General features: G+C 35.5%; 1 protein-coding gene across 3 annotated transcripts in view; it reads right to left on the bottom strand.

The window, feature by feature from the left end:
- Positions 1-20,800, bottom strand: part of MDFIC (MyoD family inhibitor domain containing) — a 51,123-nt gene that overhangs the window by 13,703 nt on the left and 16,620 nt on the right. For 2 of the 3 annotated variants that reach the window (XM_084298199.1, XM_084298201.1), the window contains exon 4: positions 1,632-1,907. In XM_084298199.1, the coding sequence (XP_084154325.1) occupies positions 1,632-1,907 (276 nt within the window). Of the gene's footprint in view, positions 1-238; positions 952-1,631; positions 1,908-20,800 lie in introns of those variants that run through there. The other variant, XM_084298200.1, reaches the window with a different exon arrangement.

The raw sequence follows: 20,800 nt of genomic DNA, 5'->3' as shown, positions 1-20,800 counted from the left end.
CTTAATAAGTGGTACTTATTAGTACTTATTATTGGTTTAAATGCAATTAAACTGCAATTTTAGAAGAAAAAGGAAGTGTTAACCATAAATAAGTATATAAGGGCATGGACAGAACAGAACCTATCTCTGTATAATGCTAGAATTTCTTTCTCAGAGTTTGAATATCTTAAATTTAGCAACTGCCACTTTGTATCAGCTCTGTGAACAGATCTATTTTTCTTGACTTCCAGTTTTTTGATATTGCATGAATGAAAAATATACAAGAAAAATGCAAGGCTGGAGGATGAACTGTTTTTCACATAACGGGAAGAGAGAAGGGGAATATAGCAAGAATGAAATCTCAGTTTTGGAAAGAAATTTTAGAACTGAAAGCACAAGTCAAAAATAACATTAGGTTCTTGAAGATATATATGAAAATAAACCACAGCAAGGAAGACCAGCCCATGGCCCAGCACAAATGAAGCTCTACTTGATATTATTACATAGATGCACGCAGTAGGCTTGATTGAAGTAGTAGAAGCCAAAAGAAGTCAGTCCACTGAAATCAGTGGGTTTCACCCAAGCCACTACATACTTACAGTCTTTCTGATCCCTTTTGCTTCCATCCACACTGAGAATCCTCCCCATTTCACTGAACAGTACAGCCTCCTGTTTTTCTGAGAATCTGTGTCTTTTCTTACCCCCCAAGATTTTTTTTTTTTTTATTTATTTATTTATTTATTTATTTATTTATTTATTTTAACTAGATGCACCTATGGACGTGACCTGCATTCTGAAAGAAAGCCTGCCTCAAACCAATAAAATTTATAGAGCTTCTGCACCCTTCCTGTAATGGGCAGGAGCAAAGCTCTCTGAGTATATTAGTGCTAATGGGAAGGCAATAGATTGAGTAGAGGCTCAGGAACTCTGGGACCATTAGAGTAATTGCAAGCAGTGAAAACACACACAGAGCTGAAAAAAATATGGCAAAATTATTTACTTTTGTTTATTTAAGCTGTGCATAGGGAATATGAAACTTTTTCATTAAAGTATTTACAGCCTAAATATAGCATAAGACACATTCATCATCAAAGCACATTTCTAAATTTTATTATTTAGTGTTCAGACCTCACAGCTAGTCAGAATATCTCCTAACAGAACATTTTTAAAAACTAACTCTACTGTCATGGAACCTGCCATTGTTAAGTATTAACAATGTAGTAGTTACTATGTATTTAAGCATACAATTAAGTATACAATTAAGTATGTGTATGTTATGTGTAGTATGTTAGGAAATAGTGCTTTAACATTTTTCTGGTGTACCCGTTACGCCATTAACTGGAATTTCTATCAGTTCAGGATACTAACTACAAAGAATTAAACATCACCAGACTATGCTGGCCAAATGTTTGAGAGCAAGAAATCTCCCATTGCTTCAATTTCCTTCAAATACTTAATATTTTCCTTTGGGGAAGTAACTTATGTTTTATCATAATGATTTCTATTTGCTTCTGGAGCATGAGTCATGCTCTTCAATTACTTTGAGTTGATTGTGTAATTATTAGTGAGAATGGAGTTTGGCTAGTCTTTATTCAGTTTTTTTTTTTTTTTGGTTGTTGTTTTTTTTTTTTTTAATAAAAAAATCTACTTACCTTCAGGTGAAGTACCTGGCTTTTGAGAAAATGCAGAGCTTATTTTACTCTTCTTGCTGCCGTCACTGTTGACAGACAAGGTGGACTGAATTTTTCTGTGCATTTTTTCTGAAACAGGAGATGAAAGTTTTCTGTTGTCTGCAGATGCATGCTTGACCCCATTGTGAATTCCACTTCCATTACTCAGGCCCACATGGCCGTTTTGTACTTTGCCACTTTCTTCCTCACCCCTTTCCAGTGCTGAAGTATTTGGCTGAGGCAAGCGTTGAGGTTGTGCTTAAAATGAAATGGAAAGAAAGTGTTAATTAAAACTGTAAATTGATAACTGAACATTTCAGGCAAGACTGGGAATTCTTTGTTCTTACTGTTCTGAGAACAGATTGAAAAGTTAACATCTTCCATCAAAACAAGAAAGCAAAAAATATCCCTAAATTAAAAATAATTACAATTAAATTATCAAATTTAACCATTATTAAATTATTATTATGTAATTAAAAATATATATGCTGCATGTCTAGATGAGACGTAGAATCCCCATTCAACACTGCGCTGTTTCATAGGTTTCTGAACTAGACAGAGAGAACAATATAACCAATGGGAAGAAGTAAAAAGTCGGGAATGGGAGCAAAAAAAGTATTAAAACTGAGGTAAAGTTGGGCTAAAGAAAGCCAGATGAAGAATGGGAGGAAACACAAACAATAAGGAGAAAATTGTACAGAAAAGATAGAGACTGCAGAAAGAGAAGTGAAACTACCAGTTAGCCAGCCTGCCAGTCTTCGGAAGATAACCAGAGTGACAAGGCTGAAAGGCAGCTACCAGCTACCAGTATATTAGATATGAATAGGAGTATTCTGGTAACTAACACCAGATTGAGCTTAAACTCATGGATTGCTGGGAAGAACAAAAACAGTCACAATCTTCAAGAAGCTTAAAAAACAAAACAAAACAAAAAAACACCACCACCAACAACAACAAAAAAAACTAAGTTCTGAAACTAATTAAACTATAAAGATAGTAACACAACCAGATTTCATAATCATAAAGCATCAGACCAATCACATCTCCTAATCAAAATACTGTTATCTTGCTTGGACATAAAGAGGTTTTCAAGAAGGCCTATGTTTGACTATTTATAAATTTAATGTCAAGAAAAAAAGCCATCCTCCCTTCCCCAACCCCCCAATTTTTCTTTAAGACTTTCACTTAACTCTCAGAGAGATTAGACAACACCAGTAGTAAAAGCAAACACTGTTCAGCACTGCAATTCATTCTCTTTTTAAACAATTCATGTAAATTTTCTGATGATTTCACAGTATAGCTTTGTATGCATATTATATATATGTAGTGTATTATTTTACATAAAATATACATTTTTAAAAGTGTAGGTAATTTTAGTTTCATTTAAAGGAAACAGCTACACTGTTCACTTCAGATACACATGATTAAACTTTTGGACAAATACTAAAATACTACCAATAGCCACAAAGATGATCAAGGAGTTGGAGCACCTCTCCTACGAAGACAGGCTGAGGGCATTGGGGTTGTTCAGCCTAGAGAAGACAAGACTCTGGGGAGACCTTAAAGCAGCCTTCCAGTACCTAAAGGGCGCCTGCTGTAAAGCTGTGGGTGGGACTCTTTGTCAGGGGGTGTAGTGATAAGCAGTAATGGTTTTAAACTGAAAGAGGGTAGATTTAGATTAGATATAAGGAAGAAATTCTTTACTATGAGGGTGGAAAGGCACTGGAATAGGTTGCAGATGCCCTGGAGGTGTTCAAGACCAGGTTAGATGAAGCCCTGAGCAACCTGATCTAGTGGGAGGCATCCTTGCCCATGACAAGGAGGTTGGAAGTGGGTGATTTTAAGGTCCCCTCCAATCCAAACCATTCTGGAATTCTATCAGGACACACAGACCAGTATGGTCTTTAAAAGGACTCCCAGTTCTGAAATTGCCTAATAAAGCCTCAACACTTCCCTTTTATCAAGGACACTGATATCATATATACATTGCTTCCTCCAACTATCATTTAGTTGTCCAGATTAAACTTTAGATTAATCTTAAACTAAATCTTGGTTTAAATATTGAAAAGGAAAAGAAAAAAAAAAAAAAGGAGGAGGGGATGTTGTTTGTTTTTATTTTCCATTTGACATTTTTAGTCAGAGCAAATAAGATTTTGAAAATATACCCTACACTGTGCAAATCAGTCTAGGCCAAAGTAACACCAACTGTAAACCTACTTTACAAAAGTGAAAAGTTTCTGTTGCAGGTAAGAAGAGAAGGGCTAGAGGAACATTTATGCTATTAGACTCCCCAAAGATGCAGCAGTGACAAAGATTATTACCTTCCATTGGTAACTGCTCGTGAGCTTCCAGGCCAACAGAGCAGGAGTACAAAGGTATCCTTACACTTGAACTAACTTGCCTAAAAATGTTTTCAATGGCAATACCAAAGCTGCCGTTCCTTTCAGTTTTGCATTATTGCTTGAAAAATGTATGAGCAGAAGCATAGGCAAGGTACTTTCTTGCCTCTGGAATTCAATTCCAGCACATATTTGCTGTTTACATTTCCAGACTATCATGGGAACCCCAAAACAAGTTTTTTAGTTTTCTCTTGCCTAAAATAGGAGCAGACTCATTACCAGCATAAGTCTCTAAAGTTTCTAAACTGACAGTTATGATCTTTTTCAAGACAGATAAATTGGTGGTAGCATTTTGCACTTGTTTATGTATTTCTGGTGCTTTCAACAGCATAAAACCATTAGAGAGTGTCCAAAGGCAGGCTATAAAGATGGTGAAGGGTCCAGAGGGGAAGATGTATGAGGAGCGGCTGAGGTCCCTTGGTTTGTTCAGCCCAGAGCAGAGCAGGCTGAGGGGAGGCCTCATGGCAGCCTGCAACTCTCTCAGGAGGGGAGCAGAGGGGCAGGCTCTGGACTCTGCTCTCTGGGGACAGCAACAGGACCCAAGGGAACGGCATGGAGCTGGGACAGGAGAGGGTCAGGCTGGGGGTTAGGGAAGGTTCTGCACTCAGAGGGTTGTCAGGCACTGGGACAGGCTCCTCAGGGCAGTGGTCATGGCACTGAGCCTGCTAGAGTTCAAGAAGCATTTGGACAGTGCTCTTGGACATGTTGTCACCCATTGATTTTTGGGTAGCCCTTTTGGGGATCTGGAAGTTGGACTCAGTGATCCTTCCAGGTCCCTTCCAATTTAGGATATTCTATGATTCTATTCCATGAGAAATTTTCCAAAATTCAATCTACAAAATTACAAGCTTTTTGAGTTCTTCTGTCAAATTGTGGGTGAATGGTAAGGCTTGGGGAATCTAAACAATTACTGTTTTTGCTTTTATTAGTATTTTTACTATGGTAGTGGGGGTTTTGTTTGCTTATTTTGGGGGGGGAGGGGGGGAGGGAGGGTGTTAATAATAATCCTGTTCCCAAAGTACTCGCACTTCAATCTTTCAGCATTACCATACAACTTTTTAGCTGACTGGCTTTACAGTATTCACATATGATATGCAGGTCAAATCAAAATGGAATAAAACCCCAAATGGATTAGTTATCTCAATTTAAATTTATTTTAACTTTATTGATAATTTTGCACTAGGGAGACTTGAATCTTATGTTTAAAACACACTTGAAACCAATTAGGAACCATATGACCGCATTCTAGCATAAAGAACAAAAGCAATTGACAGTTCCAAGATTAAGCTACAACCACTCAGTTTAAAACAGAAATATTTTTACCTTATTTTTTAAAGGTTGTGTATATCTTAAAAAAAAAAGAAGTGTAATATGGGGAACGACACAATGCTTCTTAAAACATAGTGATACCCAGGGACTCTCACTCTCTCTTTAATGATCCACTGCTCTCATTCAGCTGTCTTTCTTTTTTCAAATCTTTACATATGTGACAGCTCTCAAAAGTAGACCATAGACCATCTGGCATTTTCAGAGGTGTAACTTGTGCAAATTCAGCTCTACTGGGAACACAATGCTATCTTCTGCCTGCGTTATAAAAGATACAATAGAATGTAGAACTTATGAGTTGTTTTGAATTATTCATTTTTTGCCTGTATATTCAAGAAATTTTACAAACTCTGCATTTTGTACTACATAATCACATGCGTTAAAGGTACAAAGAAACTTTTTGACACCTCTTTTCTACAGAAAGATGGCATTTTGTTTGATATGTGAACATTCAGTGCCTGTTATATCATTCTAAACAGGCCGTGTGCTGCTACAAAAGATCCCATTTTGCACTCTATGTATGAGCAAAAATTTTATTCTTGATATTCAGTAACTAATGCAATACACATCAAAATTTCAAATATGAGTTGTATGAACATTCAGCATCTTCAAATCAGTATGGCATTGGTCACTTACTGTATGCCAACGATTTTTAAAGAAATAAAAATCATTCCTCACACAACACAGAAATATTGTCAGTTTAAACATCCAGAATAAATAGTTTTAAATGTCCTAAGAAATGTGCCTTTTAGGTTAATATGTTTTTAATCTTTAGCAAAACCAGTACATTTAAGTCAATATTTTATATAGTACTAACACTAGTGGATTTTCAATAAGAATGATAAATATTGGATAAATGATTCAATAGATTGAATCTTTTTTGATAGAAAACTAGCAGATAATGTAGCTAGTAATAACTATACATGAATCTGCTGCCTGTGGAAAAGCAATAAAAAGCCAATATATTGCTATAGCATAAAATCTATTAGCATGTTTCACTGCTTCCTTGTCATTGGTTTCCTTGCAAAGTGGGCCTTAATACAGTAACTTCTGCTGTTATTTAACTGGCTTTACATAATAATTTAATTATAATGTTACTATCTGGTGAATAAATATTCAAATACTTGCTATGATTCTGATGGTTTTAGATGAAGTTACTATGCACATTCTCATTTGGACTGTAAAATCCATAGCACATATATATTCACACTGACAATACATGGTTTACACCTCTAGAAAATAACAGCTATTCTTATGAGAAAAGTCCTGATGTATGCATTTAACAGAAAAATGTATGTAAACACAGGGAAATACTCAACAAAAAGAGGACAGTTTAAGCTATCATTAGGGATTTTAGACACAATACAAAAACAAACATCACAGAATACAGGCTCCTCAGAGTCAAAATGAATCAAAAGAAAACATCAGGAGGGAGATAAAGATTGAGACAGCTAATTAGTACCCTAATCACATCAAAAGCAATTCCAAGGCATCTGATACAGATGCCTATGGAGTTTGATAGGCTGGCCAATGTCACTGATGAAAAAAAAAAAAAAGAAAAAAAAATTTCCACTGACAGCCTGGATCATCTGACTACATACCTGGAGAGGTAAGAGCACTGTTTTTCTTAGCTTATGACACATTAGTTCATGACATCAGATCAGGCCATAGAAACAATATTTTTGCAGGTGGACTAGGGTGGAATAAAAATGCAAAACTGGTGGGTGTAAAAAAATATATAACCTTTGGCATTCTCACATATTGAGAAAATACGGAATAGTACTTCAGTTCAGAATATGGTTGTCAATTCTCTGCCTCCCCCAAAAAAGTTGCAAAAACACTAAGTGAATTAACTTTTTTTTAGGAAATAGAGAGGTCCTGCTTTGGTCCGTTAATGTTGAAAGGCAAGATCTGCATGCTAATTTGAGCCTGGAAAATTGTTTGATCTCAGCGGTAGCTGCTTCTACTTGCTCTGCATGGATCATGCTGAAGAGACCACATGGTAAGAAGGTAAGAATCAGGCCTCTGTTTCTTATCAGTACTTCATAACACAAACCCAGGCTTGAGGGGGAAAATAAAGCAAATGACAGATAGTCATGGATTTTACAGTAAAACTAGGAGCTACTTGTATTCTAGAGTAAAATTAAGGTGACTCCACATTGCTTCTGGAAAAGACATAAATTCCTAAGATATAAAAGGTGACAGTTCAAACTGACTAGCAAAAAATCTTACCTTTTCAAAAATATTACAAATTGTATGCATTTATATGCTCAATAAGCATAAAATTTCAGTGAAGCTGGAAGAACTCAAATATCTCAATCTCTCTTCCTCACCACATTTTAACTAAAATCCTGACTAGTCTCTATGCAGATCTTCAAACTACATCAATAGTTTTCTCTGCCTAGCTATCCAGAATATTAACAATCAGATTACAAGATGTACCTCTGAGTCAACCTGTGAAGTGGCTTTTGTCAGCAATTATTTTTGAATATTTTCTAGGACATAAATAGCATATAGTGCAGCTTCCATATCATAGAAAGCATACATTAACTAAATAACAAGGTACCATCAAGGTACAATCTATCTTTTAAAATCAATTTTTTACACTGAATTTTTTATACCATGCTGACTTTACAAGGAAAACAAAGTTCCAACTAACAGCATCAACTACCTTTTAAGAATTGCTTCTTGTAAGACATGGGGACATCTTCAAATGAATACAATAAATTATTATGAAACAGGATGTTCTTTGTAAAGAAAATACTGTAGTAAAATTGCTGAGTTTTACAAGACCCACACTGAGAACACTTTGTTAAAAATATGTCTGAGAACACATCCAGAGAGCACCAGGTATAACAGCAACGGGGCTGTAAGGGGACAAAGGAAAAAGACATTTTAGCTTGTCAGCTCTCAGTCCATGAAGGGCTGACAAGAATGGCAAATACGTGTGTGCATGTGTGTTTATGGGTTGAGAAGGCGACATAAGTGTACAAGAAGGTGCTAAGAGTACTCTTAAATCTGTGCAAAGACACCTGCAGTGCCTTCCTCTGGAAGCTCTGCGGGACCTTACACATTGTTTGAAGGGTTGCGGAAATTGTTTAAAGATGTCTTTGACATACCCCAAATGCAGCATTTACCACAGGGAAGCATGAAAAAGGCTAGTAGCCAGAGGTTTACAAAGTTGATAGGCATTTCCACTGAACATGTGGAGTGAATTTCTGTATTTACAAATCCTCTTCCCTGAAGTGTTTTTGGTTTTTCTTTTTTTCTTTCCTTTTTTTTTTTTTTTTTTAAATGAGGGAATGACTGCTTTTTTTTTTTTTTTAATAACAGCAACAGCAAATTTTTTATCATTGCTGGATTGAGTGAGACTTTAACTTTTTTCAGGTACCTGTCTTTTAACAGTTATCTCAAAATACAAATATCTTTTTGTCTTCTAATTACCGTTAGAAAATACTCTTATCATACACAAATCTTGCCATCATTAGCAGTAGTTGTGTGAGACTGAAAATATTGACATCTATGATAAACTTTGCAAATGATATGTAAACTTTGCAAATGATATGTAAATTATTTCTAGACCACTACATAGAAATAAAAATTATTCACATAATGTGGTGGTTGATAAGCTACATCTACTTAAGGTGGAATACAGTTCTTACTGCAGAATACAGTTTTTCACTTCTTGAGAACAAACAAATGTAGCTTGATACTAAATAAAAAAAATAGAAAAACAACAACAACAAGAGAAGCGCCCATTCACACACACACACACACACACAAAAGGACATTGTAGGTAGTGGGAAATAGATTTCTATATGAGGCTGTATTCAAAAGTGGGAATTTTTTCTCCAAGCTTCCCACTTGCAGTATTTTATTTTTTTACCTCATATATTCTGCTAGAGGACTGAGAAAGAACTTCAGTATATTTGCTTTTATGTTTCACAGCATTAGAAATACTTACAGTAGCAACTGTCATTGCAAAGATATGTGCAATGCCAGATTAATTTATGATCAACATTCCAGAATTCCATGTGCATGTTGTTGGTCATCTACACTTTAATCAATGACTTCTGAAGGTGATTCTTTTTGTATTTAAGGTGAATTAAATAGTTACTTAACTATTATGCTTAGTTATTTCTTCCTATGTTTTCCACATAGCATGCTTATTAAGAGAAGTATTGATCTACCTGATTTTTTTTGTAGTTCTTGTTGTTAAATTTTGCTTTCTAATGCACAGTGACTTGTAGATATTGGATATGAAAACAAAATAATGCACAAATTAAGAATCAGAGAATTAGGCTTGTTAATTTCTGAAGTGGTGAAAGTGATCTATTCCTAGACCATTAATAATCAGTCATTTAGTAGATGTGGAGACAGTCCCCAGAACTGTAAAGTATACAAAGGTGTAGAAAAAAAACACAATCCCATCTCACTGAGGAACAGCATGGCTTGCTTCTGAACTTCTAATTTTAAAAGGAAGGGTAATTAACCAGTACATGCAAAAAAGTAATCCAAGCTGTTGGCATGACAATTACAGCACTTATGCAATTAGTGCATATTACAACATATGGTTATACCACTGCATAAAGACACACTGGAGTACCATGAATCTAATACATTAAGTCAATCATTTGGAAGATTTTCGATGCCTCTCACCATTGTGTTACTTGTTCCCAAATCAAATAAACTTCAAAGAAAAACTACAAATAACAGGATATCTCTTGCTGGGTATTGCCTCATAAGCGACACAACAGGATATACCGGCTAGGATAGATAACCTCAGTGTCATTAACAGCCACAACCTGTGCGAGTGCGCAAACAGGTCCTCTTGGCTCCACCACCTTCTGCTCCCTTCCTCAACAAACCAACAAGCATGGACTATAGTCACTGTTGCACTGTAGCAAAAACCATGAGATGGTGAGGCAAAAAGCAGTCCTGGCTTCTCAGCCTAGCCCATTCATCACTCACCTTTGAATGAGAAAACAGCCAAAGGTCAGATGTATTCATTACTGATCCTATATACAGGGTTCTCAGATATTTCAGCATTCTTTTAAACTCAAACAAATACATACAGAAATTGGCTGTTCTTTTTTGTTGTTGTTTGTTTTGGTCTGATTTTGTTTGTTTTTAAAAAGGGCATAAGGGCAAATGCTTGAAATTTATTAATTTATTTATTTATTAATTAATGCTTGAAGATTATTAGTTTAACTGTGAATGTTAAGATTCACTGTTCTCTTGATTTCAAGTCCTCCAGATTTCTGAATTTCTGCAGACAGAATTTCTGAAGATTCCAAAGTGTTCCACCTCAGATATCAGTCTGCCCCCTGCTCTTATCGCTTTGTCTTTCATCATCCCCATAATTCTAAGCATTGCATAATGCTGCTATTAACAAAACCAACAACATGCAGAAAGAAAGAAATAGGAGTAAAAACAGAAGGACAGCAACAAAGACTGGAGTGTGTAAAAAGACAGTGAAAGGAAAAAAAAAATTGGTACAAAAATAGAAATACATAAATTGATACCTGAGTTTCTGAATCTTTGCTGCATTCATTTTCTCTATGCTATTCTTTCTAGCAATCTAGAGTTGATGCTAGGTTTGGCATCAGCTATCAAGTACCAGAAAACCAAAGGAAGAAAAGGGTAAAGCACAGCTGCAAGGAAAATGGAATAGGAGAAGCAAATGGGCACTAACCACAAGGAACAGGCTAAAACTTGGGTTTTTACATTATTAAAACAATAGTAGGGCAAAAACATCAAAAGCAAAAAAGAGCAGATAGCAACCACCCACAAGATGAGAGCACTGGAGGGGAAGGAGATAGAGAAGGGAAAAATATAAAGTGAGCTGAGCCACTTCAGTTTGCGAGGGCAGAAAAGTAATAGGAAAAAAAAAATAATCATAAGTAAAGTCCACTACAGCTGAAGCATTTGCTACAAATTTTACAAGTAAGGAAATAATTAAATGATAAACCACTCATTGATAAGCAATGAAATTAACTGAAGACAAACATGTTGTATTTGCACAGTAATCTAGAGTTGAAGCAACAGCTTCCCTTCTGCTCTGGGTCAAAGAGACTCAAGGAGCCCAGGCCAAAAGTCAGCCACATTCAGCAACAGTGGAATTGTGGAAAATGGAAATTCTGTGTCAGAAAGCAGGGATTAGACATGAGGTCCACAACAATGCCTACTTTGTTGTTACTGCAGATTTCTACAGCGTGGGTGATTAATACAATGACTGTTGATGGTAGAAAAAAAGGAGAAACATAGAGAGTGCATCAGGTACCACCTACCAAAATAAGTAAATAAATAAATAAGAGAGTAGATGGAGAAGCAATAGGTATCTACACAGACATAAAAGACACTGAGAGGAGTCTCTTCTGCTACTGACGTCCTCTGGCTATGGGCATTCCCTCTGAGTAAGCAGGGCCTAGGAGATGGGCACAGGACCATCCCACCTGGCTGTTGTGCCCATGGGTGGAATCGGCAGGGCCATGGAGTAGAGGCAGCCCTCCATCTCTGCAGCCCTCCTGTACCCCACAGGCAACCTGACTATTATACACTTACACAGCTAAAACAGCAGTTTCATATGCTGACAGGAAAAGCAATGTAAAAAATTATAATCTGAGAGATTTTTATGTTCGTTTCAAAGCTGAATGTGCTTAACATGTAATTATTGTCACAAATACTTAGCACAAAGGAAAATGTTTGTGGTTATTATTATTATTATTACTACTATTATTTTATTTACTCCTTATTAATTATATTCTACCAAAACATTCTAGGAAGTCCTCTTTCTGACTCAGCTAGACAATACCCACTCATCCTGGCCAAGCTTTTATATATGATATCCATTCTATGAATTCAAGAAAGAAAAAGAAGAAGAAAAAAAAAAAGAAAAAAAAGCTACATGCATTTTTGCTTTCTGCTCATGCTCACATCCCTTACTGAAGTGCAAGAGTCAAACCGCTCACTGTGTCTGGTGAAGACTGAACTTCCTGTAAAAATGGTGTGCATAGTTTCCTGAAAGGAAGCAAAGCATAAGCTGCTCAAACAATGCACAAGAAAATTCTGGTATCTGAGCCACACAGTTACAAATCTGTGCTGCTAGAAAAATACAGTGTTGTATCAGTGACCAACAGTAACATGCACAAAAAATACGAGAAACAATCGCATTAGGGCAAACGAGAAAGTTACAGATCATTTGAAAGAATAGGTAAATTGTCTGTCTTAATGGGGTGAAATTACCCATACAACTTTCTTCTTTCACATCCTAAAATTCTGATTCTCCTCTCCTTTCAGGAAAACAAATATAAATCTTCATGAAATTATTATGCTCAAACTATTTCAGTATAGTAGAGGCCGGTAGCAGTTGCAAATCCTTCTACTGCAAAATTGATTGGATAGCAGTAGAGTATTGCTTTTTATCTCTGACATACAGAAGGGGAGTTTTCTTATTTCAACGTGTTCAAAACCATTCAGCATATATGTGGAATAATTTTCATTCTCTTAAAAACATTAATAATACTTCCTCTTTAAACTTATAAAATTACATAATTTGACCCTCTGAAGTTTATTTAGTTTACCTACTGTTTACCTACCACTATAGCATTTCAGTTTGAATGTTTCCTGCAACAAGGATCTTTTTTAAAAACAAACAAACAAAAAAACCTACAACAAAAAATGTTTTGTCTCTTATTTAGAAGACATATTTTCCTGTATTTTTTTCTGGAAGAAAAAAGAAAAAAAAAGAAAAAATTAAAAAAAAAAAAAAAAAAAAAGAAAAGAAAAAAAAACTTCTGTACACTAATCACTTTTTTTTTTTTTAATGGAGTACAGATATAGCAGTGAAAGCTGTGCTATGTCAGTGTTACTCACTATACTGAAAAATATTTGCTCTTACATTTTAAAAACTCTTGGTTGTAAGGTTTTGCAAATAAGCTGAAGGGTTTCATAGGAAAGAAACAGCATGTTAACTAAAAGCATAACAATTTACATCTGTGTTCATATTTTTTGTCCTTTCACAATTCAAGAGTTTTAGCAAGTCACAGCTGAAGCAGGAACCCTCTCTTGTCCCCAAAGATCAGAAGTACAGAGGCGACCCTCACCTTGTAGCAAAGACAGCAACTAAATCACATGCAAACAACCTTCCTTTGCTGCCTTCAGCCCCACAAAAGCATTCATGTCATCATCAGCAACAGCAGCTCAAGCAGGCTAGCGATCAGCAAACCAAACTGCTGCCCTTTGTGCCGTGCAGCTGTTTCATAGTGAGGAAACATCTCAGCCTCCCTTCTTGCATTTCTTGGCCCCTAACAGGAAAGCTCTTAGGAAACCATTGAAGTAACTGCCAAAAGGACACAACTGCAGAGTTTTTGACACATTCGTACCCACTCTACCAAAGTTTTGTGCCATCTGCTATTTTATTTGCACTGCTGCCACAGCTCTGCCAGTTGGAATTAATTCCAGCACCCTTTTCTTTATTGTGCCTTCAGCATAACTAGTTGCATTTTATTGTGCCTATTCTTAGGTTGAGGGAATTAACAACACACAATAAGAAAACCTCCCTACCACCTTACACTTAATTAGTGTCCTACTTATTTAGACAGAATTCCTGGTTTTATTTTCAGTGCAGTACTGCTAACCTAAATTACACAAAAACTAGTAATCATTTCATTTTAAATGTCCTTGCTATTGGCATTCTTGAGTCTTTAACTTTCAGCTTTTGTTAGAAACTGCAAAGACTACGGCTGGGTTTATTTGTTTATTTTATGAAAATGTAAATCTCATGCAATAACATGACTCCAGAAGCTAAAATTTTCATAGCCTGTTGTTATGTTTAACAGCTGTTTTTTTTTCCTGAATGCACCATACCTTTTCATAAATTTTAATCTACTGTTCACTCTCCAATAGTCAAAACACTGATTCTAATAAGAAGGTTCATTGCTACTTACAAAATAGGTTAAATGTTGATATTAACACCCTAAAGTTGAAGTGAACAGGCCTTTATACCGAAGCACTTAAAAAAAAAATCCAGCCACCCTCTAACCACAACCCTCCTGACATTTCTTGTGTAGGCAGATGCCTACACAAATGGTCCAAAACAAACTGTGTTTTATTTAAAATTGATATTGAATTTATCAATTAAATTATGGGGAAAAGATTCCTCAGGCAGAACACTACCCTATAGACAGGAATCAGAAAATCAAGTGGATGGATGCAGAAGTAGCTGAAATAACAGTTAAATGAAAGGAACAGGAGAAGAGAGAAAAAAATAGGTAACTACTAATAAGATTCTCCTTTAAGTCTGTGTTATGTGCTGCTTTTTTCCCTTCCATATCTTTTAAAAGTTAAACAGTGTTTTGCTTGCTGTAAATATTAAGCTCACACTGGATGCAAGTTTCCAAGTCTTAATTCAGAACAAAACAGTTTACAAAACAGCTATGATGAAAACTTATGAAACGTAGGGAAGATTTTTATGACTACTTCAGATGCACAAAGGTACACTGAGAGACACTTTCTAGAGTGATTAGTACATACTGTTGAAAAGTCTATTAACATATAAAAATGTTTCTCTATACTTGATTTAACGACATAAATACGGTAGTGACTTATTAAAAAGTCAGCATATACTAAAGATAATATATATTTAGGTAGGAAAATATGTATATTTATAAGGTCAAAGTTACAAAGCAAATAGCTAGGAAATACTAAATTGTTGAATGAGCTGGTGTAATTCAATAAAATTGCATATATAAAAACTACATGTGCATTACACAAACTTAGCTCTGTATCCTGCCTTACCATCCAAAAACTTTTTTTATATCACCTTTACGAAAAACTCAATCTGATCACTCAGATAAACGTTCCCAGCCAGGCTGACCCAAATCTTCTCAGCGAAACTTAACATTTTCCTTTACTTTGTAATTCACGCAAAATAAGTATTATTCACTTATCTATAGAGCCCTAAGGTATTCCGTGATCATCGGATCTCCATGGTCAATTCTGATCAATATATAATGCCTTCATTGCTTTTCTGTTAAATTGTGCATTTTAACTTCCATCTTACAGAATAGCAGTTAAAATAAGCATCTCTCTTAATAAAGAGATGGGAGATGGGAAAAGGTACATGTCATCTAACTGGCTTAGAGATTTCACTGTTTAAGATGTATTTTGTAGCTACCCAGACTTGAAGACAGACTTACTCCTGCTCCACTAAGGAATGAGTAAACAGTATGTACTGTCTCCCTGGGGCAAAAACTTGCCCTGAAGGTCAAAACTGACTCACAGGACACATATTTTACAGGTTTGCCTAACAGTTTGCTCTACTTGCCTTGTCTCAAAAGCAAACTTCATAACATTTTATGCAAACATTATACAACCGTAAGTCTGAAATATAAATCAATAATATTCACTTAAACTTGAGGAACCTCTGCACCAGGAAATAGTTTCTTATTTGAAATTCTGCTCTAATTAATATTAGCATTGCTAAATCTTACAATTATCTCTAAACAAGTAAAAATGTGATAACCAAGATTCTGCACAGAATTTGAGGGAGGCAGGTTTTAAAGTAAAAATTGTCTCATTTTCATGGGCTCAGACAAATAGCTTCACATTTGAAAACTCTTATGTTAGAATGCTGTTGTTTGATATTCGATGGTCACAAATTTCAAGAGCTGTCTCCATACAAAACCGTATTTCCTACTCTACAGCTCATTTAAGAATTTTTAAGGTTCAGGTGGCAAATATTTCATCATTCTCTTAAATCAAGCCTCAATATTTCTGGAAGCCTACCTCACTAGTATAATGAGTTAACAAAACTGATATTAGAAAAAGACTGAGTGACCACAGCTGTTTGACATTTGAATGTTTTTCAAAGAGATCCTTTGGGTCTGGGTCATGATTTCTTTTTTTGTTAAAAAATAAAAGGGTAGGGGAAACAGAAAACCACCACCACCACTACAGCACACAAATAGGCCATAAGCCCCTGTTTTTCCTTATCCTTTAGAAAAATACTTTCAGGGAAAGGGTACTTGTGGGCACTTTTGCACTGCAGATATTTACCAGAATGCAGAATAAGTAATATTCAGACCTTTCTTTCCTCTGCATAGATATAAAGAAGAAAAATGTTTAATCATAATTACTTAGCTAAGCCTTCTGATGTGGCCATAAGCTCTTCTTCATCTTTCCCTTTTATATCAGTAAATACAGAATTCAAATATTAAAAATTAGTTTGGATTCTTCTAATTCTTCTAAATTTTGAAGAATTAATTTCAGAATTTTGATATACACACAATACTCACTATTACTTTTAAGCTATATAAAATAACTCCAAGTGTTCCACAGATGATATCAAAAATGTAATAAAACATTTAAAAGAGAAAAACTATCAGAATTTTTGCCATGGTTTACATACAAGATATATATATATATATATATATATTTTTTTTTTTTGCCAGCAAACAGGTTCCTAAAAGTACAACTTGTATAACGATACTTTCATGCACTTTGTAATTTGGTGTTTTCTTTGCTAAAACTGGCTAGCTGAACACTGTTATTACTGAAAATAACAGACTGAAACCACACTGACTCATTCTTTTTGTAGTATAATATTTCATGCAGAACCCACTCAGAGTTTTATTACTCTTCCTCTTTAAGGAACCACTACAAATATATTGTACTTTTTCCCGATATGAGGAACTGATCAGGAAAAGAATATGTATTCTTTCCCATCTGGCATAACAGCACATTAATTCTGAGACAGTACCAATATAACAAAGCAAAATATTCTGAAATTAAGATACAATTTACTGCAGGCTCAAACACAGCAAGCACGGTAATCTTTACATTACTCGAAGAATTTCACCTTTGTCTGGTACTGATGATTACTGCCATCCAAGCCTTCCCAGCCTCAGACCATATATTCAGATGATGTTCTGAGAGTCAGAAGTAAGGTAAAACAGAAAATGAAAAGCTCCAGGTAATTCTGGCTACTAGTGATATGCAGAATACATGCATCTATCATGGTCATCTGGCACAGTTTAAAGTTCTCACTGAAGTTTAACTACTTTTCTGCAAATGGATCAACAAAAGCAAGTTTATTTCTCCACATGAAGTCACCACAGACTATACATGTACAAATTCCTTACTTATCACAGTTCATCGCTAACTACTGTGTTTCAAAACATTGAACCCAGGGTTGCAGGACAGAAGCTACACAGAAAACATTTGCATCCCACAGCACCTTTTTTTATATAAGTAAGAGGCTACTAAAGTTGCATCAGCAACACTCAAGTCATTCCACAGATGACTTAGGAAAACACTGAAGGCAAGGTCTTAAATTCTGAAGACTGTAATTGTGAGGATACAGCTATCTGTGAAAATGTCTCTCCGACTAGGACGTAATTAAATCAAAATTAAACAAAAATGCTACGGTTGTGCAACAATGAGGTCTGAAATTTCCTGGATGCAAAATTTTCTCAGCTAAGAGACCATCCCAGAAATTCCTAGTGGAAATCAAAACAGCAAGAAGATGGATACACCTTCAGCAAGAAAAGTCCAGGTAGAGACAGGGAAGAGGACATCATTGTTATCCATTAAAAAAGTCTCAGGGAAATCTAAAGAACCCCAGCTGAATCATCAAGTCTCAAGTGAATAGATCATAAGATACAGCTGCATGTGTGTCCACCATCTGCAAACCCTGATTTATTTGGAATGCTGAAAATTGTTGGTCTCTTGTTATTCTAATAGTAGTTGCTTATGATTTCTTATTTGTATTTCTCAGCCTATTGCAAGAGCAGTAATACTTGTTCTCCTGCTCAGCCACAACAGCTACATCTTTAAAGTAAAGTAAAGTAAATCTAAGTGTTCTACACAGGCCCTCTTACTTCTGCTGCACAACACAATGGCCTGCCTCCAAATGGATTAAATTCCAAAGGTTTGTTAAAGAGTGTAATTTTCTCAAGCACCTTCATAAGATGCTTCATCTTGACTGGCATGAGTACCCCACATGTGCTGTACAATTTGGTAGGTAGCTTTCTTCCAGTTTATATAATCAAAGTTGTATTTCACTATTTTGTGGCTGAAAACTATTATAAGAAATCATATTGTACCTTCTGTGTGTACTAAAAGTAACAATTGATGCAAAGCATTTTACTTACTTATTTTTAAAGTTTTTTGTTGTTGGTTCGGTTTGTGGTTTGTTGTTGTTTGTTGTTTTTTTTCTAAAATGCATGTTTTGTTTGCCATCTTACAACAGGTTAGGAAGAAGTTAAAAAACACATCAGGATAATCCATACATGTGAGCAGAATTTTCTGAGGAATTTTGGAACAGAAGTAGTAAGAGATCTGCCAGACCACGGGGGAGAAAGAGAAAAGACATGGGATAGTTGTCTGCTGGAGAAAGGATTAGAGCATCACTCTGGGAAAGGAGCTTGTAAGGAGGTGCTTCACACCACTATTCCTTCTATGGGCCAGATTTCTTAAAGACTTGTCTTTTTATTTTAAAGAAGAATCTAAATATCAAATACTGCATTCCTGTATTTCAGTGTTTAAGTACTGAACTGATTAAAGTTTAGTTCATCCACAGGCCCCCACGTTTTTCACATCCAGATGGAATGAATACCTGGATATACTGGGAACATTATGCAAACCCTTCAGACTCAGCAAGATATTCTGAATAATTTCCATTAATCTATTTTACAAAATTTCTATATTCACACACTCAGTTACACTAGAAGATGATGGTATGTGTCATGCTTTCTAACTTTTAAAAGAACCATTTAAGTTATCTCAAGAACTGGCACTATTTTCTAGACAGAATGAACACAGTCGTCTGAAATCACAGTAACTGTAACATGACTATGCACTATAAATTATCCAAGAAAAGGTACTTTGGAAGATAGAAAGAACATAGAAAGAACAGCTCTAATGACAAATGATCTTCTTGTTTGCAAAAAACAGTCCCAAACTCAAGCTTGTATAATGTAAACTGTGGAAAACAGCCACTTAGCCATCAGGAAAAGGGAATTTCCACACATTATAGTTAAATAAATAGCCATGTAAAGTAAAAATGTCAACATAAACATATAAAACCTATATATATATATATATATATATATATATATATATACACACATATATTTAAATCTAGTTTTAAATTTCAATTAAAAAAGTAAGAATGTACTAAATAAAACAGGGAGCACAAGAACATGTAAAATTGTTTAATCCCTACAGAGCTGAATGAAGCACCTCTTTCTCTGAAGACCCACTTTTATCGGGAGGCTGTTTCATGGAGGAGAAAGAGGCAATTGAAGCTACGAAATGATGGATAGCAATGACCTTTCTATCTGTAAAACATGGGCATATTTTAGGTATTTAATCTTGAGAATTGGATTATTATTAATCAATTATTCATGACAATTTGAATCTATGGTAGATGTTTTTTGTTTTCTTAAATATCACATAGCTAAGGTCCATCTTGAGAACCAGAAAGGAGATTAAATCCTCACAAGCAAATAGTGTTGGCACTGGCATTTTCTTCCCTCCTAAAAATTTCTTCCCTCACATAACAGGGCATATTGACAATTACCTAGTACTCTGTGTAGAACTTTTGCCTAAATATTCTGAAATCCAACTTTAGAGTTGGGGCGGGGGGAGGGGGAGTTGCTTGTTTGTTTGACTTTCTAACAAGGGAAAAGATAAACTTTCCCAAAGAACAAAGCAGGGCATTGTGGTAATGCAGAGCAGTAAAAACTGTGATGGCTTCATTCCTATGGCCACAGATTATTCTGCTGTATGGTTTAACATTCACTTTTTCTCATTTGCCAAAGGTGAGTGATACCAGAAGCAGAATGTCTCCATTAAAGGCCACCAGATCATATAATGAAAATGAGCAGAAGGTGTTTGCAGATATTTAAAATGCATTGCTGAAGACGAAGGAAAAACAGATGGAGCTATTAATGCTAAACTCTTTTTAAAAGCAGAACCTCTATATCCTTAAATAAAATGCAAGCTACGTGTGCTTCTGTGAAGGGTAAGGAACAGATCTTAGCACTGCCTTGAAGAATACCTCAGATTAAAACTCTAAAATTATTCCGGTTTGGGGAACTACAATTGGAAAGGAGACTCTCCCTTACTGCAGCTGTAAAATTGAAGTATCGGGATAGCAGTGGTCACCTTCTCAAGAGTAAAATCAAATTAATGCACCTAAAAATAATTTAGCATGCAGCTCTACCTGTTCTCAAATACCCTATTATATATATATATATATATGCATATATATACACACACACGCCTTACTTCCAGTTTAATTGAACTTCCAGACATTAGATCTAGTTCTTCCTCTGTGTGCTACAGATAGAGAACTTATCAGATTTCTCTTCTTTGTGGCATCACGCTTCTTAGGGACTAAGCAAGCCATTCCTTACACTC

This window comes from Netta rufina (genome assembly GCF_964035555.1).
Source record: "Netta rufina genome assembly, chromosome: 1".
Taxonomy (NCBI): Eukaryota; Metazoa; Chordata; class Aves; order Anseriformes; family Anatidae; genus Netta; species Netta rufina.
The sequence above is the reverse complement of the archived record's forward strand: the minus strand, read 5'-3'. Positions and strand labels throughout refer to the sequence as shown.